The sequence below is a fragment of the Crocodylus porosus genome, unplaced genomic scaffold (assembly GCF_001723895.1).
Source record: "Crocodylus porosus isolate Cpor-Errol unplaced genomic scaffold, CroPor_comp1, whole genome shotgun sequence".
In the NCBI taxonomy this organism is placed as follows: domain Eukaryota; kingdom Metazoa; phylum Chordata; order Crocodylia; family Crocodylidae; genus Crocodylus; species Crocodylus porosus.
In genome coordinates this window covers 128134272-128146443 of record NW_017728886.1, presented here as the reverse complement: position 1 = coordinate 128146443, position 12172 = coordinate 128134272, and the positions used below count along the sequence as shown (strand labels likewise).

At 44.0% G+C, this 12172-nt stretch overlaps 1 protein-coding gene across 1 annotated transcript in view; it reads right to left on the bottom strand.

Annotated features, from left to right (window-relative positions):
- FAM105A (family with sequence similarity 105 member A) overlaps nt 1-11661 on the bottom strand; it is a 42245-nt gene extending 30584 nt beyond the window's left edge. Inside the window, exon 1 of the mRNA XM_019541747.1 lies at nt 11477-11661. Within this exon, the coding sequence (XP_019397292.1) occupies nt 11477-11576 (100 nt within the window). The 5' untranslated portion in view covers nt 11577-11661. The remainder of the gene's footprint in view (nt 1-11476) is intronic.
- Nucleotides 11662-12172: the final 511 nt, after the last annotated feature.

Below are 12172 nucleotides of genomic sequence, written 5' to 3'. Positions count from 1 at the left end.
TCATAGTAACCCTTGGGAAGGACGGAACAGAAGGGTCAGGATCCTGACTGAGGGGCTTCCACTGGTATCCTTCGAACAGCCCAGTTCAGAGATGTCTGACTTCGCTGATTCAATTTGCCGTGCATCTTCTAACCGAGGGACTACCAATAAGTTACTAACCAAGTGGGAACTCTTGGTTAATTTCTTTATCTGTCTTATTATCATTGTCAATTTTAATCTTTATTGTTATGTTGTCTGCTTATTAGCTTAACCTTTTTATTAACTATTATATATGCAAACTATATCTTTTGTTGTCATAAGTAAAATTCATTCTTTTTTGTATGTGAAACTTGTCATTTCTTTCCTTTCCAACATCACCGTCTCGATCCCGAACCAAAAAATCCAGTGGCTAATAAAGTTGCAGTGCTCAGTCTGTCTGCAACTAAATTTATATACTCACAGTGCCCAGCTGGCCTGTGACATATAGCTGAAAGGGGACGACAAAACAAGACTGGTGCCACACAAAACGACTATTTCAGGACAGATGGAATAAATTTGCAACCTCTGCTCATCCAATACATCCCACAAGTAAGCCAGGAACCTCAGGACTAAAATAACCAAAGGAAAAGAAAAACAAAATTGGACTGAGGCCATTTCTAAATTGCTGGAACTGCTCCTTGAACTCCAGGGCTAAGCTCCCTGCTTTGGATGCAACTATTCCAGCAGAAGGAACTGTTTTGCTGCCACAGCTACCCAGCTTGCTTGAATGCCAGGAACATGCCTACACATCCTCTGCTGCATCCTCACAGGGGTTTTGCCAACAGAACTACAGTACCTACAGGTTTTAATCTTTCCACAGCCTTGACACACTCCCACCAAGGGTGATTTGTAGCCAACTGTCCACAACCACCAGCCTTTTAGGAACAGGAAGAGACCTGTCAGCCACTGCTTACGTAAAATGGTTCTAAAGAGAGCCGGCCTCCTTCTGCCTCCTAACATTAGAGTAATTTGAGTTGGTTTCCTCTCCATCTTCTGATATAGGTGAGTGGCATGTTGGTCCATGCTGGTATAGGAAAATGACTGTTGCTTGAAAGACTAACTTTACAGCAGTATGTTCATGGTACCATCTCCACATGTGCCTTTGGGATACAGCTCTTTAAGAAAGCCACTTCATAGGGACATAAGCCTTCTGGGCCCCTGCATTTACAGGTAACTCGTAACTGGAGAAATCCCCAAAGCCACCATGTGAAACCCTCATGCATAACTACAAGGAATAATAGCTGAAACACCAAGAACGCAGGTAAAAACTGGGGAGACGGGGGCACTGCCAATGCTTTACCATTGCAACAACAGGGAAAAAATTAATATATGCTCAAAAAATCCTTGGAGAAGGATCTTATAATCTCATGTTCCACCCTACAAAGGAAACCAAAACCTGCAGCTGTTTCTCATTTAGCACATTTTGTCTATAGTAAACCACTGTGTGGTATTTTGAGATAATATAATCAGAAATAATACCTACTTTTGTGGCACTACTTTCCTACTTTTCTATTTCATGAGTGAAAAGATCCAGTTACACAGCAATGTTACACATGTTATCCAAGAGATCCCGCTTACCAAGAGCAGTGAATGTCTGAGAAAGACCCTGCACAGACTAAATTTGTAGATACATGGCAATACATATCAGAATAAGTATACCAATATAAATTAGTTCACTATAGTTACTCTGGTATAACTCCCTGTATAGACACACTTATTTTGAAATATTTTCCCCTGTGCAAAGTACAGATATTCCACACAAACATCATTTAAGTTAACCGTGCCCTTTTAAGCTGTAGTTAAAATCATTTGCTTGTGCCTGTTGAAAACACTGTACTACCTTTCCTGGCTGAGGGAATTCATATTTATATTAGATTTGATGTAGTTAAATTTATAGTTTAAGGTAACTATTGCTCTACCAATAACCCCTCTTCCCTTTTTGTTTTTTTTTTCTGTTGCTAGAATTCTAATTCTAATATTTTTTTATTGCTAGGACATATTTGGAGACCTTGAACAGAAAACATAATAAATCTCTGTATACTGAACTAAAAGATGGTAACCCCTTCCTGCTTCTTACATGTCAACTAAGAAACCAACTCTTACTTAGGCAGAAAGGCCAAGATAAAGGGGTGAATTTTACAGCTCTCTCTAAAAGAAGAGCTCTCTCCAAAAGCAATTTTTGAGAGGTAATAATCTTGGAATACCAGCAGCACAGCCATAACGGACATGTTTTTAGAAATGAACTACATTTAAAAAGCATCATCAGTATCTGGAGCTAACAATTTTAAAAACCCAAACTTCAGTGAGCTCGCCACAGTTAAAAGAATTACAATTTTAAAGCAAGTGACAAGAAATGAAACCAAAACTTAAAGTATATTAAACAAAGCATCATTTTTAACCATGCTTAGTGGGGAATAGAAAAAACCCCCACAAAGGTCTGTGTCTGCAACAGAGATAAGGTGATGAGGGCTCAGTCAGTGGGCTATTGGTTATGAAGCTTCCCCTGGAACTGTACAAACACTGCATGCAAAGAAGGAAACAAATTGACTTTACCATGTTTTCACAGCAGCAGCTGACCGCGGCATAGCAGTAACAGCCTAGCCAATCAATCACAACTTTAAAATGAACATAGGAGCAAGAGCAAACCATAAAACCTGTAATTACTTTCAGAGCCTCGAGCATGTGCCACATGTGAAAGCAAAAGTTTGAGGTTACAATATATTATACCACGCACATCCATAGTGCCTTTTGTGGAAAACTATAAACTGCTTTTCAAAGTGTTGGTACTTCAAAGTGTTGAAACTTAGCACTGCTGTATTACAGATGGGGAAAACAGAAACAGAAGGATTAAACCGCTGACCCAAGATCTCCCAATGAATCGGTGGCAGAGCTGGAAATCTGGATATCACTTTCCTACAATTTTCACCTCTATGCCCTAACCTCTAGGGCATGGGGTCAAACACATGGCCTGCAGACATCACCTGGCCTGCGGCCTTGATGGGGGGACACCTTCCCACAGCTGCAGACTAGCATCTGAACACAACCAGTGGTGCTGAAGTCCCAGTAGCACTGTGGCTTGTTCCTGCAGGGGCAGCCAAGAGCCCAGGTGACAGCCCCAGCAGATCTCTTCTCTCTTGTCTATAACTGTTTCCCTTGACCTGCTTCCAATTTCATTCTACATTGCTTGACTTATGTATCACTTAAACTAGCATTATATACAAAGCATAATGCATCTCCCTGTAAGTAACGTCTTGAGAGTATAACAATCTAGTCACGAACACAAGTAAACAGTACCATGAACAGACTTACCCAAGTCCATGATGCATAAAGACAGACAAACGGTTTTAACAAATATTTACACCCATCTTCCAGTAGTTTTAAAACCTTGATCATATCCATGGGAAAAATGTATACATGGATTCATTATAATGAAATGTTATAGTAAGAGTTAATTATTAACTATTACTATATCTTTGTAGGAAGTACTGTGCTATCACATCCTACATCAAATGCTGTAGTAACAACCCACACAAAGACCTACATTTGCCAAGTATCAGAACTTGTGGGCAAAGGTTTCCATTATACTATGCATGCACTTAAAATGATTTTATCCACCCTTGAGCTGTAGGAAAACACCATTAGTCCGCTCTACCTCTAACCAAACAAAGCCAAAAGAGATGCACATTGTTTAGAGGCCATTAGCGAAGGTGTCACACACACTATCTCAGATTAATGTAAGGGCTTTAATGACTTACTATAGCTCAGAATTCATATCGTCTCCATAACTCAATCATAAAAGCCTTATAATTGCTTTACAGGTAATGTTATCTAGGTTCACAGTTGAAGCAAAAGATAAAGTGCCATTATAACTGTGACACTTTTGTGTGGACAAATAATATATACTTCACTTCTGTGCCTTCTGTCAGTGCTTTGTAAACTATGGAATGACAACCAGACAGGGAGGAAAATTTAAAACCAAGAAATATGTTTGTGAACAACAATGTATTAAAAATAACTATCAACAGAGTCTTTATGGAAGGTTAGCAGAGACCTTGTTTGATCACAATTGTCGATGCAACGGCACAAATACATGTTTCTGGTTTCACATGCTGTTTCCCACCAGTTCACTAGCTTAGGGACAGAGCCCCCCCTAAGAGTGCGCGGGATCTGGGGCATATCAGCCCGTGTGGGGCCGGGGGTGGCAAGCAGCCGGAGCATGGAGCCAGCAGTGTGCGGCAGCCATGGCAGAGCTGGTGGTGCTTTTACAGCACTGTTCGTGGGGCCTGGGGCAGTTGCCCTGATTCACTTCCCCTAGGGCTCAGGGGTCAGCAATAATTTTGGGCAGAATGACAAAAAAAACCCGCAAACTTGACTTGTAAGATGTTGGTGTGCTGGGGTGGATGGCGGGGGAGCCATGATCATTGTTGTGGCAGCACAGCCTCAGTCCCTTCTCCACCATCTGACCTAAGGCACATGTGCCAAGCAAAATGTCTTTGTGCGCTATGCTCTGGCACTCATGCCAGGTGCTGCCTACCCCTCTACTAACTGATAGCACCATGTCAGTGACTGACATCATTCAATCCCTCTCCCCACACACACACAAAAACACACACTGTAGGACATTCTCTCCAAAATGACCTGATGAACAATGTGTTGTATACAAAAGCTTGTCTAACTCTGTTACACAGCTGGTCCAATAAAAGATACCACCATAAGAAATCTTTCCCTTTCGCAGAGATTCATAAAGCAGTTTTAGAGCCCAAGAACAGGCTAACCTGCTTAAATAGGCCATTCATCTCATGTTGGACTTACAAAGACACAAATGAACAGGTTTGAAGTATAAAACCTGTTCATGAAAGGTGATTAAGAAATTAACACAATAACTAGCTGAGTATTTGCTATGAATAGCTTGAAAATTGCTCCTCTGCCCCTTGCAGAAACTAGAGGTATATTTTAGAGAGAGAAGAACTGTTTCCATAGTTCAGTCAGCGAGTGGGACAGTGTTGTGAGAAAGCTGAACATAGAGCAATTAAACCAGAAACCTACCCTCAACCTGTAACATTAATTGGTGACACATGTTTTCTAAAACCTAAGAGGGTCAGTCAGAATGGCCACAAAACTTCAAGGGCCAAGAGTTAGTTTCACTGGTTATTGTAGCTGCAGAAGGCAGAGAAGATTTGGGCCTTATAGAGAAACTAAATCAGAGATGTATAGCAGAAACTTCTGGGAACTTGAGCTCACTTCATCAGTAGCTATAACCAGTAAGGAGGACAAGGGGAACAGCTGCATGTTAAAATCCTCTGTTATGGCTTTAGAATTCACGCACACTCTTGCTTTTGCTCCTGTCTCCCTTCACTTTTGTATTTTGAAAGGGAGTAGGAAGGACTTGGGCACTGCTAACTTTTAAACGCATACAATAAAGAAAAGAAAAAGATAAAATTATCTCTTGTGAGAATGTTTTTTCCCCATCATGTGTCCACTACAGTCCTAAAATGAACAACTCTTTGAGTGCTTTATATCTAACATTTGATTCTCAAATAGAGAAATCACACACAAAAGAAAATCCTTTTCTGGAGTAAATCATTTCAAAATACTCCCTCCTCTCCACATACTTTCCCTTTTTCTATTAACAAGAAATTACCCATCTCTCTAACCTAACTCAAATCAGTATTCTTTTCCCGTTAAATTGTGCCAAGGTGAAAAAGCATGGTAAGAAACTAAGCATCCTAGTCTCTTCTCTAGAACTTTCTGAGAGCAGTTACACCTATTGCCAAGAGCACTTCAGATTCCTTAAACCTACAATGGCATATCAGAAGCTCCCCTCACCAGCTAACCTGTTGGGAGTAGATGAGTCACTGTACCAGGGGCAGGCAATTATTTCAGGTGGAGGGCTGCTTACCCAGTTTTGGCAGGCCATCGAGGACCACATGGGTAGCAGCAGCCAACACTGCCTGGCACAGCACATGGTGGGGCTGCCGCTGCTGCTTCCACGCACAGCCCCAAAGAGCGAGCCCAGAGTTGGCACGGAGCCCAGGCTGGAAGCAGGGTCAGGTCATAAGCTGATGCTGAGCATGGGGAAAAGCAGCCTCTCATTTGCTCCATGGCCGGCACCCCACATTGTAGCCACTCTTAGCCCACGTGGGGCTGCCTGTGCCAGCTCAGGACAGCCCCACATGGGCTAAGAGTGACTGCAGCAGGGAGCGCTGGCCATGGGGCTGATCTTCCCCATGCTCAGCACCAGCTTATTCCCTGCCGGAGAGCAGGGAGTTGGGGCTGTGTGCTGCCCCCCACTTGTACTGCAGGGCTGGGGGGCACTGGGAGTGAGTGGGCGGGGAGCCAGCAGGAGCATGGAGCCCGCACTGATGTCCCAGGGCTAGTAACAGCAGGGCCCAGAGCAGGGTGGCAGGAGCACAGGGTCCCAGCTGACAGGGGCTTTATGGAGCTGGGCTAGCTCCCCTCTCTCCCTGATGGTGTGGTGCAGCCCAGCCCAGCCCAGCCCAGCCCCACAGACCCCTGCCAGCCTGTGCTCCGCTTTGGGCCCCACCAGTGCTGGTGCTGGCCCTGGGACATTGGTCCCAAGATGGTGACCAAGGGGCGGGGCACCTGTCAAGGGGCAGAGGCGGGAAGGAGCCCAGGGAAAAGTGGTCCCTCCCTCACCCTGTGGCCAGTGTTCCCTGCTGCAGTCGCTTGCAGTCTGTATAGGGCTGTCCGGAGCAGGCATAGGCAGTCCCAGGCAGGCACTGAGCGGGCAAGGGGCCACTTTCCCCCCACCCCACTGCTCAGCTTTTCCCTGGTCTCCTTCCCTGCCCAGGGTCCTCCCCTGCCCTTCCCCCTTACTTGTGGTTCCAGCATGGGGCAGCCACGTGGGGCTTCTGGATGGGGGAGGGGCTGCTGTTGAGAGGAACCAAGGGCAGATAATATTAATTTTCTAAATTTTTAGGGGCCCTGCAGGGCAGATAGAATGGTCTCGCAGGCTGAATCTGGCCTGCAGGCTTATTTTGACCACCCCGCACTATACCAATGCCAGAGCTATTTTTTGTCCCTTTTCTCAAACCTCAGTGAAAGGGATAGTATAAAGAAAGCCCTTTATCTTAGTCAGGCTGTTTTAACCCAAAGTGGAAACTACCCCCTGGCTCTGCCAACTTAGGCCCCTGCTACATGTTACATACATTTTACAATTAACTAGTTAATCACACAATAAATTCAGATGGACCATGGGTGCAGAGTAATCATAACACCAGAAATTGACTCTCCCGCTATAAAAAGAGCCAACCAGCTACAGAGTCAGTGCTGGACAACATATAACTCTGTAGCTGAACATGAGCCAAGGCCTACCTATATGCAGTGACCTGTTAGCAGGTGTACCTGCAACCTCTGTTCCTTGCTAAACAAAGGGGGAAAAAAGCCCTCTCCTCCTAGGGCTGATACTAAGGCCCCTGCCACACATTACATACATCAAGCAACATGCTAGTGAGCCATGCCATAACCTGTGACTGGCCACAAATGCAAAGCAATGATCACCCATTAAAAGGACTCCCCCAGTATCAAGCTAGAGAAGCAGGGCTGGAAGAGGGGTAACAACTCTAGAGCCTGTTTCCAGCTAGCTTCAATGGTAGCAGATGACAAAATGAGGGAGCAACAGTTTCAAGTTGCAGCAAGGAAAGTTTAGGTTAGATACCAGGAAAAAACTCTCTCATGAGGAGGGCAGTAAACCACTGGGACAGGTTACCCAGAGAGGTGGCGTGATTTCCATCCTTGGAGGTTTTTAAAACCTAGCTTGACAAAGCCTTGGCTGGGATGTTCTACCTGGGGAGGGTCCTGCTTTGAGCAGGGGGGCTAGACTAGATGTGACCTCCTGAGACCCCTCCTTACTAGGTTTGCCAACTCCGAATCTATTCTAGGAGGTTTCATTGTGATGACATGAATGAGTCATGATGTCAGGAAGGCAAATGCACATGACTACTACATTAAAAAAAAACCCACTGGACTCCTGTAGATATCGGGTTCAACATTTAATATTGATTTGAATGAATGCCCTTTCATTGATTTGATTCCTGGAGATTTCTATCTAATTTCTGGAGGGTTGGCAACCCTACCAACCCTCCTTTTCTATGAGTCTGGGATGCAGAAGGGGCCCTTAAGGGTTTAGAGCAGCCTTCAGGCTGAGGAGAGACAAGTTCCTCCTGATTTCCGGGCTCCAGGCAGCTACTGCCCCTTCCCTTTGCGTACCAGCCCTTTTCTGTGGGGAGCACGCCTGGGCGGAGGGGGAGGTTGGAGGAAGCTGCTTCTAATAAGCGCTCAGGAAGCAGCCGGGCAGCACCTCAAGCTCCGGAGCCGGGGGAGCTGGAGCTAGGAGCAGGGCTGCGGGGAGCGGATGGGGAAGCCTCTCACCTGAGGGGATCCCAGCGCTGCCGCCGTCGCCGCCCCAGCGCCCAGGCAGGCAGGGCAGGGCGGGCTCCTGCGGGAGGAGCTGCGGCCGGTCCCCGCCCCCAGGGGCAACCGGGCCGCTCCCCCCGCCCCGCAAGAGCGATGCCCCAGGAGTCCACAGCCCTCCCGCGGGCAGCAGGGGGGACTTTGATCCCTGAGAAGCTCGCAGGCAGTGCTGTGAGGCAGGGGGCAGGTGCCACTCTTGCGGGCACCAGCAGCTTGCCTATGTGGCAGGCAGGCCCTGCAGCTGTAGAGCTGCCTGCCCAGGCGGGCCTGGGAGCAGTGGTTATAATTTTTAACCAGGGTTTCCATCCCATTCACTGCAAGCAACAAAGTGACAAGATGCTGTATACTGTAAAACCAAAATAATTTTTCCTGTCTAGTTGCTTTCAGTCACAGCAGGCTTAGGTGTCACTTGATATGGTTGCAGGTAAAGCATCTGCAGACAGAAGAGCTCATTTTTAAGTTACTTATAAGGAGAGGCATTGGCAAAGGTTTTTCTCTCTGCTAAAGGCTTAAAAGGAGATAAAAGTTAATTTCAAGGTCTTGTCTACAATGTCCAATGGGCTGTTAAATGATTCCTCCTTAAAAGGAAATGGGGAAGAAATAGTTTGCTCCAGCCTATGGATGGATGCCAATTTATTAGTGTTTGTTTTTAAAATACTGTGAAGTACTACAAGAATTTTTGTATGAAAACTCAGCACTTGAGTTCATTACACTATTAGAAGACTATGGATAATGGAAAGTCATTCTATATACCCTCTTTCCCTGCACCCCCCACTTTTGTCTTCAAAACTAAGAAACTAAGGAAAAATTGAAACATTATATTAAAAACAGGAGAATTTGATAAATGAGTATTACACAAGAGCTGCCTTGAATCCAGAGAAGATGTAATGGTAAAGAATGATCTAACTTTGCATCCTGTCAGAGCTCTTTCAACAGAAATATCAAGAGTAAAATTGCCATCTAAAAAAGCCTTAGAATACCAATTTGGATACAGTGGGTGTATCTACACATTCATTAATGTGCAGTGGTTACTGCACATTTAATTTATTACTTGTATAATCAAGTACTAAATAAATGTGCAGTAAATACAGTTACTGTGCAGCAGTGCTGGCACATGCCTCTTTAGTGATGCTATTTGGCAGTAGCCTAATAATACTATGATTTGTAGATGGCGGGCCTAAATCTTGCTTTTACTGAAATTCATTACCAATGGCTTTGAATTTGGAGATTTAATTTGTGATGATTATATTTTTCTCTTTACAAAGACCTGTGAGAAAATAGAACTTAGTGCTGCAAAAGCAGTTTCCCAAGCATCCAGCTAGTAAGACTCAATAAGACCATAAGTCCTGTCCTACTGTAGTCACTGGAGGATCACGGTGGTACCTGTTGCCCTATACCTCAGTTCCCCCTCTTCCAGTTTCAGACACTGTCATCTATTCTTTTTGGATAGGTCAGTTCTGGTGCTTTCCAACCAGATCAGAACTCTATACCGCTTCCCAACTGCATGGAAGCTCTTCTAGTTTATTTTGAAGATTTCATAGTGTAGAGACATGTCCAAAATTAGCTTCCATGTAGTGACTAAGTCTTTGAGAGAGGGAGGGAAAAAAACCCACCTGTCCCATAATACAAAGTCCAAGTAAGAAAAGCATGTATCCAATTAACCTCAATGCTGGGTCTTCATCTCAACTCCAAGCTCAGTAACACTTCTGCCTCTCACATCCATGGATTTGCCTTACAGTTTTTAGGAGAAGACTTCTAGCACCTCCTGCCACTAATCTGGCTTTACTACAGGAGAGTTTAATTCATTTCCATGCAGGTCTCTGACACAGGTCTCTGGTACAAAAAGAGAAAAATACTTTCCAAATGGAAAATCATTTCTACTGCAATTTGGGTGGGAACTGAAAGTGTCCTGTGGCAGTGCAGTGCCAAGAAGAATTAAGAAAACTTACTTGAAAGTTAACCCCTTGGAACAAGTTAGGGAAAACCACCCAAAGAAATGTATTAGACAGCAAGGGGGCCAAGCAACAGCATGCAAATGTATAATAGAATCCCATCACCACCAATGCATTTATGCATTCATCAAAAGGATACACAATACTAATAGGAAGGCAGAAGGAAACTTCTGCAAAAGGCATTCTTAAGAACAATAGCTAAGATTTAACAATGCTTCCTGTCATTCCAGTTGAAGACTAATAGAACACTGACGTTTTAAGGACCACTACCTATAAACAGAATTCATCACTATGGTATTCAGATTTCCAGAGCTCCAAGTCCTTGTCCAGATGCATATGCAGAGTGATAGCAATGTCAGTATGTTTCTAAGATGGTTAGACAGCTTTGCACACTACTACTTGAAAAGGCTGTATGTTCTGTCTTGTAAGGAATGCCTTCCATAAGCCTGCCTGCCTATACCATGGAACTCCTTATGGAGGCCCTCCTGAGCACCACTTCTTCAGGTTAAAATTGCCTAAACTACCTCTCCTTCCATTAATAACCAAACAGCATTGCTGAGGCTACTAAGGTGTTTCTTAGATGGGAACAGGTGTTTCTTAGGTGGGTGTTTCTTAGATGGGAATATATATTGGGCAATTATTAAAGTATTTTAATGGTCTTTTAGGCAATAGATGTGTTTTGTCTTTTTTAAAGAAAAAAAGAACTCATACTCTCCATTTTTGTTCATTGTTATTTCTTCCACTCCTGTCTGTCTGGTTTCATTCTTCTACAGGTATTACGCAAAGCCAGCAGATCAAGTGCAACTTAAGAAAAGACATGGACATTACTGTAACAGATCAGTAAGAACAGTGACAAACCTGTTTCCAGCCAGCTAATAACCTGCCAGGGTTAAGTCATAGCTCTAATTTCTCCAATCCCTCATTCACAGTTGAGTACTTTCCCTCTAGCTCATCTTCGTTACATTTGAAATGAAAAGGAATCAAACTGTATCCATAAACAGTGCTCATAAGACTGCAATCCCCAACATTTTTTATAGTTTCAGGGAGCCTGAATGAGACTGCAACAAACTCACCCACACTTTTCTTTGATGATGGGTTAGCCTTGCCACTTCTTTCAAACTCAGCAAACTGCTGTCTGCTCTTGCTTGTCACTTTGTCCAGACGTCTCCGCATCTCCCAAACAGGTTTCTTTCCAGCAAGCTGTTTTGTCAGTTGTAGCAACTTAATCTTCACAGACTCAGCTCGTCTTTACAGATCAACAAACTGTGAAAGGATCAGACTTCCTGTTTCATTTCCGTTAAGCTTTTCAAAGTTTCATAGGCAGCAAATGCTTCTCCATACACAAGCCACAAGAAAAAAAAATCAAGCATAACTCAGCTATTTATAAAGGTCAAGTTGGTTACCTCCCTGTGCATCTTCCACATTGTTTGACTTTTGGAGATAAGGTGGCAATTTTCAAACTGTGGTCCATCAACCAAGGCAGACATATGGGGAGCTTTGTAGTAGTCTACCAAAGGACAAACAGTGCTGGATCCTCCTTTCCAAATGCTAAGTCATTTAAAAACTGAAAACAACACAAATATTCAGTACTACTCATCCATGTAACTGTAGTTACTGATTTTTCTGCAGGGACCTTGTGATTTTGAATGGAAAGGGAGTCAGGATACAAGACTATCCCTCTGTTGAAATGTAGGCCACAAAGTGGGGTAAATGTAAACACAACCCACTTAACAGCAGGTAAATTAAAATAAGGTCAAGCAAACATTTAA